An 11,061-nucleotide genomic window follows, 5' to 3' on the forward strand; every position below is an offset into this window, starting at 1 on the left:
GCTTCACATATGCTATTCTGGATTTGAAGGTTTTAGTCCTCGCCTTCGCAACTGAATTTGTCTGGCTGATACTGCTGTCGAATCGCTTCCTTCTTTTGCAAGCAGCTTCTCCTGCACTTCTTCCTCGATTTCTGCTTGGTCTTCTATTTGGTCTAGAGCTTTTCCCGATCCCTTCATGAGCTTTCTTCCCCTCTCGTGCCTTTCCTTCCTGTCCTTTTCCACTCTACTCATGAATAGCACCACCAACACTCCATCTGCAATTCCCACTATGAGTCCGGCAAGGATCCCGAGCAAGATTCCTTTCTCACGAGAATACCCTGCCCCCGAAACGGCGGCGACGTAGACGGCCCCCGAGGATCCGAGGATAGAAAAAATAACGTTGAATGCGGTGGAAAGAGTGCGAGTAAGGTTGCGGTATTCTGAGCCGAATGATGGAGGTGCAGGGGAAAGATATGATGGAAGATATGGATTGGGCTAACAGTCGGTATAATGAGTTCCAGGCTACCGTTCGGAAATTATGAGAGGGATATACCTTTTCTGGATTCTCGGCAGCTTGCAAACGCGCCAACTCTTTGGGCTCTACGTAAATTTCTGTACCGCTCAACAATGATATGTCCGTATACCGCGATGGATCTTAGAGCAAAGTCAGCATGTACTCCATTATTCTATCCCCTAACAGGTAGAAACAGCTTACCAAGCCCGTTTCTGTTGAGTAACATTTTTCCTTTATCACTGGTTGCCCACCGCGACAGCCTTTCCACCAGATCATAGTCTATCGTTGGGGGCCGGGGAACGGCTGTGGAATCTTCTTGTTTTCCGTCTATGTCCCCATCATCTTGTGTATATAAGCTATTTCTGGTATCTAAGGAAGCGACAATGTATGTTTGCGGTTGTTTGATAGTTTCCAGCAAAGGTTCTCGCAAGTTGTCTGGCAGTTCCAGATCTTCGCGTAGTAGGTGGCTAATGGATTCGATGAGGTGCGAAGGGAGGGTGAGCAAAGTGGCCATTCTTCTTTTGGGAGTGAATTGGGGAATGCTGGGGGTCGATTCAAGTGCAGACTGTTAGTAACAGCTCAAAACATTATCAAGACTGTCTTACCGTTGTCGAGATTACCTCTTGTCTTCTTGCGCAATGAGGATGGCAAGAGGAGGATGTCACTGATTCTCAAGCTGAATGTCCAGGTACCGTTCGAGTAACCTGGATCCTCAAGAAGATGTACCTTCAACAAACACTCAGTTTATGGGCCAAGAGGAAAGCGTTGCAGAAAATGCTTGGGCAGTTAATAAATGAATGGTCGCTGCTATCTAAGTCATCATCTACTAGCTGACCGGACGCGAGCGCGAACGCGCCTCTTTTTTGCCGCCTCCACCACCGCCTAAAGTGACGTGTGATTGCGGACATGACCGTTTGTCAAGCAAATAAGTGTCCACGTCATTGCTTGATTCCCACTCCCCGACGTCAGCGAATCGAATTCTTCCATTTCCTCCACCTCACGTTTAATCAGTCACCGGATCACTTTTCCCCGTCGTTTAATTGCCCCATCCCAATCTTCTCATGCTCTCAGCGTTTATAACCTCCAAACTCCCGTCTCTATCTCGTCCATCTACTTTTCGCCAATTCGCAAAAATGTCCACTGCCGCTTCTAACCCCGCTACTTACAAGTTCAACCACACCATGATCAGGATTAAGGATCCTAAGGTGTCCCTTCCCTTCTACGAGAAGGTTCTTGGTATGAAGGTTAGTAATTTTCATGTTCCATTGTATAATGAGAATTTGGGACCTAATCAGTAGTAGGTTTTCTACGAGTCTCCCGGCGGTGACTTTACCAACTACTTCCTTGCCTTCGCCAACGGTTTCGACGACGCCGACCTCAACAAGGAAAACATCAGGGACAAGCTCTTCGACCGAGAGGGTGTCCTCGAGCTCTGTCACAACTGGGGTACTGGTAAGCCACACACCTCATCAATACTTTGGCAAACTTTTGCTAAACCTAAATACAGAGAATGATGCCAGCTTCAAGGGCTACGCCTCCGGTAACGAGGAGCCTGGACGAGGTTTCGGCCACATCTGTATCACCGTCGACAATCTCGAGGCTGCTTGCAAGCGATTCGATGAGCTCGGCGTCAAGTTCAAGAAGAGGCCCGAGGATGGCAGGATGAGAGTGAGTGAAACTAATTTTTATCTTATGGGAAGGAAGGTACTTGATGCGCAGCGAGAGGAGGTCGGGTGAACGTCGCAAGGCCGCAAGTGTCCCACACCGTTACGGCGGGAAAATGTGGATAGAGGGGTGAGGGATGGAGTGGCGTTTGCCAAACAAATTGATGCTGATTTTGACGATTAACAGCACATTGCCTTTATCTACGACCCTGATGGATACTGGGTAGAGATCGTCGCCCGTTCCCTCAACGCCAGCAACATCTAATTTGTCCAGTTTTGGAGAAGAGGCCGTACAGCAGTACCAAAGTATAACATGCATTTGTAATAACTAATATACAAACACTACCAAAAATTACCCAAGATTACTTCTTTGCCTTTTTGCTACTTGCACCAGCGAGATCATCTTCACTTGTGGAAAGATGTTCTGATACGACGTCGATGATATCCGCCTTTTTGGTTTTGCCCTGTAAAGGGACGTCTGCGGAGACGTAAGCGGGCGAGAATTGACAGCTAATGAATTAGCAGCCAACTTACGATAGTGTTTCGCCCAATCTTTGAGTTCTTGCACCTTGCACTATCAAAGGCCGTCAGCTTTTATTCACTATATCCCGAATCTGGAAAGTAACCACTGACCTGACTCAACGTTCCCTTCTTCCACATATCCGGAATATTCCTTAAATCCCATTCATTTACTGTCGTTTCCTTCTCTGCCTTTCCCCGCTTCGTCGGCGCCGCCAATTTTTCCACCGCCCGCTCATCGTTCTCGATCTCTTTATTAAACTCCTCCATAAATTCTCCGGCCCGACTATGCATCCCTCCATAAAGCGGCATCGTTTTATCCAACGCCTGCTTGGCCGGGTCTTCAGGATCCCAATCTTCCTCAAAAGCGAGGGCTTGGAGCTGATCGTAGTGGTATGCCAAGGAGGGGTTAGGGTAGATTTCGGGACGATAAGCAGCAGCTTTGAATCGGGTACGTTTGATGACTGCTTTCATAGCATTTATTTGCTCGTCGGTGGCGATGGCTACGGCATGTTTTAATATGAAGCACAATGAAATGAAAAGAACGTACGAGGGGATTGGAGGAATTCAGCAACCTTTTTGGGGGGAGGTCGAATGCTATCCTTGTAAGGCAAGATGATCAAATGGAACCCAGGAGGATACTCTTGTCCATTGCTCGAAGTTTTTTCCTCTTGAGGTATCAGAACGCAGAATTCTGGGACGTGGTTCGAACGTAAGCGACAGAGTGCAAGGGCATGGCGGTTGTACTTCAAACAAGAGTTGAGGAGGGCAGCAAAAGTGCGCGTAGAACCCGTGTATTCCTATATACTTTGTCAGCTATGAAGTGCAAACAAGTCCCCACTGGTTTGCAAGCTTACTTCCTCATTGGGATAAATGAAGAAGGGATGTTTTAAATTGTCTTGAAAGCGTAGTTGAGAAGCAGCTTGAAAGCCTAAAACCTTGATCTCTAACTAATAATGAGCAGTTGTTCCCAGCTTGCTCGATTGCGGTACTTACGGGGTTCGATCCCCATTGACCTGAATTGAGAGACTTCTTCGTTCGAGAATTGCAGCTATAAAAATGTGAGTACCAGATTTCTTTCCTCTGACTCCTGAACACTCACCCGAGTCCTAGCTACAATCTTTGGTAAAGCCGCTTTCTGTTTTCCCATCCATTTCTCTACCCCTTTCTTGTCATCCTCCTCCTCCTCCTCCAAATCTTCTCCTTCATCTTCCCTTTGTCGTCTTTCCTTGTCGTCTTCCAGAACATGGTCCACCGCATTTTGGTTTTTGGCGCGTTCCTTTACGTGAGCTTCCCACGGGTTCGGCTCGAGGATGTTTCGAACTTCAGCTTCGTTTCCAAACTCGTAGGCTTGTCCGATTTCGGAATCTTTTAAAACGGCACCGGTTTCCTGGTGTTTGTCTGAGTCAACGGAAGAGAGAGGGCGTAGTAGGTCAACGCACGGCAGATGTGTATTCCGTTTTCGATTGCACTTCTTCGACTACCTGGCCTCGCATTTTGACATATCTCGAGGCTCCTTTGCCCTGTTCCGATACCATTGAACATCTACCACTTTGTCAGTTTCACGGGCCAGCAAGAGACGTAGATATGTACCCAGACACGCCGATCACAATCTCACCGTCTTTTCCGAGCTTCAGCGGGACATGGAAATGTGTTCTTTTAGGAGATGTCTTGATTACGAGGTCCTTCATCAAATCCGCCAATGAAGAAAGGCCTTCAGGATCTGGCTGATCGTCATTATAATCTATGGCTTCCCTGTCGAGGATATCCTATGGGGATTCAGTGCAAAGTTCTTGAACTGATAATGGAACTCACATTCCAGAAGATATTAGGATTGAATCGGTGATCGGGGCGGTCTATGAAAAAGGTCTCGGCGGTGACTCCATAAGTCGTCAAGTCCTAAGGTGGAGGTCAATAACTGGTCGCGAAAGAATGTAGATTATTTACTCCATAGCTAGTACGAGCTGGTTGGCGATTATTCATTCCAGGAGGCATGTCATTATCTGTTATCCAGAAGACTCGCTTGTTGCCTCTGAGCTGTGTACCGCTGCGACACTATGAGCCTGATCCCGGGAATGCGGCTGGGTAACCCACCCATCACGGAACAGAAAGTTGCAAGTCTGTATGACATTTGCAATGTTCATTTCATGAGACTCTTCAATCGGGGGAAAGGTCTTCCTGAGAATCTCAGGTTCGGTTGTTTCGACTGTTTCATCGTCGTCTTGCGCTTCGTATTGTTCCTTAGCGGTCTGCATCAGTTTGACTAGACGCTTCATTTCCTCGGCATTGATGGTGCGTAATGTTTGGAAGACGTAGTTTCCAGGCTGATAGTTTCCAGGATCTTCTGCCACGGCAGATGGCTATGTTTGTCAGAACAATCGGCGAGCCACAGACCTACATCAACGTTATACAACAGAAGTCCAACACTATCATCTGGTCCAGAAAGCACTTTGGCCCTCTGTATTTGCTGTGCGACATCTAGAGCCTGGTGGAGGGCACTTCTTCCTCTGACTAGCTGTCCGGACTCATCTGTAGTATCCGGATAAGGTTTGTGCATGGACTGCGCTGCGTCAATGCAGAAGAGGATGTGATCGCGAGAGGCATAGGCATACTATAGCTTGTTAGGGTGGCTCAGGATGTGATATACCAACGTACTTCTGAGGTATCTATTACATCGTCTAATCCGTCCTGGTCGAGTGCTTCCCATGAAGGGGCGTCTCCCTTGTTGTAGTAGGAGGACATGGTGTTGTTGCAGTTGTGGGAGCGGAAATCAGACGTCGCTCGCTCTTGTGCGGTTGACGTGACTTGGCGGGGCCCCACGGTCTGTTGAATTGATCCCGCACGAGGCACGACGTCGACTACCAAAGCTCTCCGCGGTCTCGCCTCGCTACATATCTTCATCTGATTCGTTCACATCCATCCAATCCGTTCTTCTCAATATACTAAGAACGATGTCCATACCACCACCACCACCGCCCAACAAGTCCCCCTCATCATCAGTCTCCCCCTCCAAATCCCGCTCCCCGAAGCTCAAGCCCCTCACTCCGACATCCGAAAAACCTTCGCGTACTAATGACGACGGTCAAGTCTACCAGCCCGTCGAGCCCCATGTACTCGCCGACGCAGTCTCAAAACTTGATATGATCCGATCCGCACCTGCACCCATGTCTACTGTGACTTCTCCCGCAGCTAGTGCAGCTCCCAGTGGTCCCAGCTCACCAAGACTCTCTGGTGTGGGCCAGGGGCCGCCATCAACCGGTTCATGGGCCATGGACCACACAGCAAGTGGAGATGGTAGGCTCAGTGCTCCTGGTACACCTCACTTCGGGGCCTCAACCGCCTTGTGAGTGTGGCAGTCCATCACAAAAGAATGCTGATGCTGACAAATGATTAGGCTGAAGACACTGGATGAGACCACGAAGGTGATCAGGCAAAGCTCCAGAGCCCCATCACGTGCACCATCCGTGTCTGGTATCGGTACTGTTGGTGAGTACTTTGTTTCCATGTATGGGGAGATGTTAATTTTTATGTAGTTGAAAAGCCCGACTATTCCGAAGCCAAGATCGTCGTCGCGATGGTTGGTCTCCCAGCCCGAGGAAAATCTTATCTCAGTAACAGACTTATGCGATACCTTCGCTGGCTCGAATACAACGTTCAAGTATTCAACGTCGGACAACTCCGTCGCTCCAAAGCCCGTTCCGCTCTCCAAGCCGGACAGGGAAAGGTGGACCATTCCGCGACATACTTCTCGCACTCAGATGCGGAAGCTACCAAGAAACGGGAAGAACTCGCGGAGGAATCCCTAGAGTCACTTATCGCTTGGCTGAAGAAGGAAGGAAATGTGGGAATTATGGATGCAACAAACAGTACAATCGATCGAAGGGAGAAGATCAAGAAGCGCATCGACAAGGAACCGGGACTTCAAGTCTTATATCTTGAATCTTTCTGCGACGATCCCGTGGTAATTGCAACCAATATTGCACTCAAGGTCCGATCTGGCGATCCTGACTACCAAGGGATGTCGAAAGAGGACGCAGAGCGGGATTTTAGGAAGAGAATCGCTCAGTACGAGAGTGTATATCAGACAATCAACGAGCCAAATATTCCCTTCTGCAGGATATTGAATGTGGGACAGAGAGTTACGATAAATAGGATTGAGGGCTATCTTCAAAGTCGAATTGCATTTTACTTGATGAACCTGCATCTCAAACCAAGGAGTATCTATCTGTCAAGAGTAGGTCATATAACACTATTTGAATCACAACTGACTATCCACAGCATGGAGAAAGTATGTATAATGTCGAGGGGAAGATTGGAGGTGATTCCGATCTCTCACCAAGAGGATGGGAGTATGCCCGTGCCCTTCCCGCTCTTATCAAAGATAACATTGGCGGAGGACCTCTTGAAGTTTGGACCTCAACCCTTCAACGTACCCAACAAACAGCATCATACCTTCCTTTCGAGAAGAAAACGTGGAAGTCACTTGACGAACTGGACGCCGGTGTATGTGATGGCATGACGTACAAGGAGATTGAGCAAAAGTATCCAGAGGATTATGAGAGTCGAGATGACGACAAGTTCAACTATAGATATCGTGGTGGAGAGTCATATCGTGATGTCGTGGTTCGTCTTGAGCCCGTCATCATGGAACTTGAGAGGCAAAACAATATTTTGATTATTGCTCATCAAGCCATCCTTCGATGTCTATATGCCTATTTCCAGGCCAGGCCCCAACAAGAACTGCCATACATTAATGTGGGTCGTGTGTCTATGTTTCCTTGAATACATCTGCTGACAGTATGCCTAGATCCCCCTGCATACCCTTATCAAAATCACTCCTCAAGCTTATGGCTGTCAGGAAGAACGCTATCCTCTCCCTATCGCTGCAGTAGACACCCACCGACCCCGTCCGTCCAAGGGGAGAAATACTGCCGGTATTTCAGTCGCCGAAGGGACTTCTATGGCCGATCAACCTGTCAAGAGAGATTATTATGGAGACACCCAACAAGGTGTCGGGTATGGCTTGAAGCCCGAGGCGATTTCACAGGCTTTGGAGAACGAGATGGAGCAAGGAAAGTTGACACCAAGGGCTGCAGGGGGTGCGCAATTACATCACGAGTGATGAATCTTAATGGAAGCTGTAAGCGTAGAATTAGATGTAGCAAGAAGCCCAGAAATGAAATGCAAGGCATGTAATATAATGGAGTCTTTCCACCTTCGATGTATGCTCTGGTCGCGTAACGCGTACAGATCGGGACCACGCAGAAGAATTTCCCGGTTATTTATAAATTGTTGGCGGACGGTAACTTATCAAGCGGCGACGACCGCCAGTTGAAAAATTATGGTCCACCCCTATTGTCCATCGACCACGGACGGGATTGTTGATTCTTTGACTCTTGACTTGGTTTCTGTTTTATCGATCTTCTTCTCGTCTATCATTTCAAGAGTACGAGCAAGATGCCCAAGCCGAAGACAGCGAGGGGTATCCTCCTCACTTCCAACTTGCCACAGTTGCAGAACCTTATCAAGGTGTGTCTCCGTTTATTAAGAAGCTTCCTTCAAGATGCCGGCTTACAAGTTTCGCAGCGTGATCCTGAGGGTTATAAGGAAGAGTTTCTTACCCAATACAATCACTACCTTTCCCTCCTTCGTCTTCATTCCGTCGCATCTTCTACTCCTTCTTCCTCGAATGACAAATCCAATGAGCTCTTCGCAGACTTGATCACATTCATTTCTCAAGTGGCGCAGTGTTATCCGGAGGCGACCAAAGATCTGCCCATGCAATTGAGCGGCTTGTTGCTGGGTGGGGAAAGTGGTACCTCTAATGTTGTTACGGGCGATCTGCGAAAGACAGCGGTCAAAAACTTGGTGATGTTGAGGAATAAGGAAATCATCGATTCTATCCAGTATGTGTAGCCCTCAAGTGAACCTGTAAAGATGTGCTAAACATGTTGCAGACTTCTTCAGACTCTCCTCCCCCTTCTTCCCACAGTCCCATCGACTCTCCGTTCCATCATCCGCCACACCATCCTCACTGACATTAAAACCTCCAACGCTAAGACGAAGAACCACCGTCTGAACCGCGTTGTTCAGTCCCTCTTGTTTGGCATGGTCGAAAGCGGTATGGGTGCCGAAGTAGTTGGTGACAAAGGAAGGAACAAGGGCAAGGGACGAGAGAAGGGTGGTGAGGCCATGTGGGCTGTCATGATGGTCAAGGAGTTATGGAGGAAGGGCGTCTGGACAGATGCCAAGACAGTATCGATCGTCTCCCTTGCTGCGTTCCACCCCAACACCAAGGTTCAGTCCGCCGCTCTTCATTTCTTCCTCGGGTCAGAGAATGAGGACGAGGATGATTCAGAAGATGAGGATGAAGTGGGAGAGGCCAGAAGGGATGTGAGAAAGATGGAGCACAGGATGGAGGTTTCGCGAGGAAAGAGAAAGAAGGAGAAGCAGGTTAAGCAGTTGAAAAGAGAGGCTTCCAAGGTAAGCTATTGGATTATATTCACCGTTTTTACAATGGCTAACGTTACTGTGCAGAAACGTAAGAAGAGGGCTGAAGGTGCGGGTGTCACTCCCAACTTCCCCGCTCTGGAGCTTTTGCAGGACCCTCAAACCTTTGGCGAAAAGCTCTATGACAACCTCCACAGACATGGTACGTGCTTTTCCTCATCTCGAATAGATGTTGGCTTACTCTCCTTTAGATAAAATCTATTCTCTCGACCACAAAGTTCTCATCATGCAGCTCCTCTCCCGTGTCATGGGTGTCCACAAGCTCTGTGTTCTTGGCTTTTACAGCTACATTATCAAGTACCTCACCTATCATCAGCTTCAAGTCACTCTTATTCTCGTCTCCCTCGCTCAATCTGTACACGATCTTACCCCACCCGACGTCCTCACGCCTGTTATCCGCAAACTAGCGCAAGAATTTGTTCACCCCGGTGTCGGCGCTGAAGTCATCGCTGCTGGTTTAAACGCGATCAGAGAAGTCTGTCGAAGGCAGCCGTGGTGTATGGAGGAAGACTTATTGGGTGATTTAATTGAGTACAGGAAGAGTAAAGATAAGGGAGTTGTGACTGCCTCAAGAGGTTTGTTGCAGCTCTTCAGGGAAGTGAATCCCGGTATGCTCAAGAGGCGAGAAAGGGTGTGTCTTATCCTTAACATAATAAGCAAGATGGCTAGCTAACAGTGTCAAATAGGGTAAAGCCGCCAGCATGGGTCTCATTGGTTCCCAAGTCCTTGCCTACGGTCATTCTGCCGATGCCGCCGAGGGTATCGAAGGTCTCGAGTTGCTCGAAGAACACTACGCCAAACTCCGTAAGGAAGCCAATGGCGATGTCGGTGACGGATCCGATGTTGAGATGGATGTCGGCGAGGATGATGATGAAGGGTGGGAAGGCTGGGAGGCCGAGTCTGATTCCGAAGCTGATTCAAATGGATGGGAAAGCGTTAGTAGTGGAGGAGAAGATTTGGAGATCAGTGATAGTGAAGATGAGTCAGACAAGAGGAGGGATAAGAAAGATAAGCGGGAGAAGAAGAGGTTGGCTAGGGGTAAAGGGAAGGCCAAGGCTGAGGATGGAGAAACTGATGAGGATGAAGAGATGGACGATGCGGTCTCTGTGGCGGCCACCGAAGCTACCGAGGCGTCTCAAACCACCAAAAAGCTGTCCTTACTCGCTCAGCAAAGGGTGCGTTTGTTTGACGTCTATGCTAAAACTTATACTGATCCTCCTTTACATAGATTCTTACACCTGCAGACTTTGAGCTTCTTAACGAACTCCGTCTCAAGGCGGCCAAAGAGCTCGCTGCTGCCGGCGGTGGCTCCGCTGCCAAGCGCAAGCTTGCTGCTTTGGAAGCCTCCAAGCGACATGTTGGCGAAGACGAAGCGGACCGATTCCTTACCGAGGCTGAGATTCTGGGACCGAGAAAGAAGGCCAAGGCGACTTGGGAGGAGAGGATGGAGAGTATTCAAAAGGGACGAGAAGGCAGAGAGAAGTTTGGTAGTATGAAGGGCAAGAAGAAGAAGGCGGCCCCTAGCAGTTCTACAAACAAGGAAAAAGCCAAGAACAAGCCTATCATGATGGCTTTGCAGTGAGTATAATTGATGATCTGGGCTTTGATTGTTGAACTGACAGCATGATAGCTCCAACAGGGTTGTTTCCAAGAAGAAAGCTTCCTTGCGAGACAAGCAAATCAGGCTTCGTGCGGCTATCGAAAAGCGCAAGAAACAAAAGCATTAGTTTCTGGCATCTCTTTTTGGTGTTTTCATATATTTCTATCCGCTGTGGCATGCATTACCTGTACGAACGTGTCTAGTTCTTTTTCAAAGATGGGATCATCGTCTCATAATGCTCAACTGTTTGCTGCAGCTCACTGGCCCTTTCTCGC

At 48.4% G+C, this 11,061-nt stretch overlaps 5 protein-coding genes across 5 annotated transcripts in view; 3 read left to right on the forward strand and 2 right to left on the reverse strand.

Moving 5' to 3' along the window:
• CNI03600 (expressed protein) overlaps positions 1–1,299 on the reverse strand; it is a 3,133-nt gene extending 1,834 nt beyond the window's left edge. The window contains exons 1-4 of the mRNA XM_024657870.1: positions 1,099–1,299; positions 695–1,035; positions 533–633; positions 1–474 (exon numbers count right to left, since the gene is read on the reverse strand). The exon at positions 1–474 is cut by the window's left edge and continues 926 nt beyond it. Coding sequence (XP_024513551.1) covers positions 13–474; positions 533–633; positions 695–1,007 — 876 coding nt within the window. The 5' untranslated portion in view covers positions 1,008–1,035; positions 1,099–1,299 and the 3' untranslated portion in view covers positions 1–12. The remainder of the gene's footprint in view (positions 475–532; positions 634–694; positions 1,036–1,098) is intronic.
• A 216-nt stretch (positions 1,300–1,515) lies between these two features.
• CNI03610 (lactoylglutathione lyase, putative) lies at positions 1,516–2,491 on the forward strand. Its single transcript, XM_572884.2, has 4 exons — positions 1,516–1,737; positions 1,795–1,945; positions 2,001–2,161; positions 2,345–2,491. Exons 1-4 carry the CDS (start codon positions 1,555–1,557, stop codon positions 2,420–2,422), a joined length of 573 nt encoding a protein of 190 aa, XP_572884.2. The 5' UTR covers positions 1,516–1,554; the 3' UTR covers positions 2,423–2,491.
• Positions 2,463–5,426, reverse strand: CNI03620 (conserved hypothetical protein). Its single transcript, XM_024657871.1, has 14 exons — positions 5,332–5,426; positions 5,075–5,287; positions 4,771–5,036; positions 4,624–4,723; positions 4,492–4,575; positions 4,270–4,445; positions 4,119–4,221; positions 3,779–4,066; positions 3,673–3,727; positions 3,534–3,622; positions 3,227–3,476; positions 2,791–3,179; positions 2,692–2,731; positions 2,463–2,635 (listed from the first exon to the last, which is right to left on the reverse strand). Exons 1-14 carry the CDS (start codon positions 5,416–5,418, stop codon positions 2,520–2,522), a joined length of 2,256 nt encoding a protein of 751 aa, XP_024513580.1. The 5' UTR covers positions 5,419–5,426; the 3' UTR covers positions 2,463–2,519.
• Positions 5,427–5,589: 163 nt separating this feature from the next.
• CNI03630 (6-phosphofructo-2-kinase/fructose-2, 6-bisphosphatase bifunctional enzyme, putative) lies at positions 5,590–7,888 on the forward strand. The gene is made up of 5 exons (XM_572601.2): positions 5,590–6,019; positions 6,071–6,162; positions 6,210–6,910; positions 6,955–7,431; positions 7,484–7,888. The coding sequence occupies exons 1-5, from the start codon at positions 5,628–5,630 to the stop codon at positions 7,796–7,798; spliced, it is 1,977 nt and encodes a 658-aa protein (XP_572601.1). The 5' UTR covers positions 5,590–5,627; the 3' UTR covers positions 7,799–7,888.
• A 198-nt stretch (positions 7,889–8,086) lies between these two features.
• CNI03640 (cell cycle-related protein, putative) lies at positions 8,087–10,983 on the forward strand. Its single transcript, XM_572599.2, has 8 exons — positions 8,087–8,205; positions 8,263–8,582; positions 8,634–9,159; positions 9,214–9,328; positions 9,378–9,817; positions 9,873–10,361; positions 10,415–10,764; positions 10,817–10,983. Exons 1-8 carry the CDS (start codon positions 8,134–8,136, stop codon positions 10,911–10,913), a joined length of 2,409 nt encoding a protein of 802 aa, XP_572599.1. The 5' UTR covers positions 8,087–8,133; the 3' UTR covers positions 10,914–10,983.
• The last annotated feature ends 78 nt before the right edge of the window (positions 10,984–11,061 follow it).

The sequence above is a fragment of the Cryptococcus neoformans genome, assembly GCF_000091045.1.
Source record: "Cryptococcus neoformans var. neoformans JEC21 chromosome 9 sequence".
Classification (NCBI taxonomy): domain Eukaryota; kingdom Fungi; phylum Basidiomycota; class Tremellomycetes; order Tremellales; family Cryptococcaceae; genus Cryptococcus; species Cryptococcus deneoformans.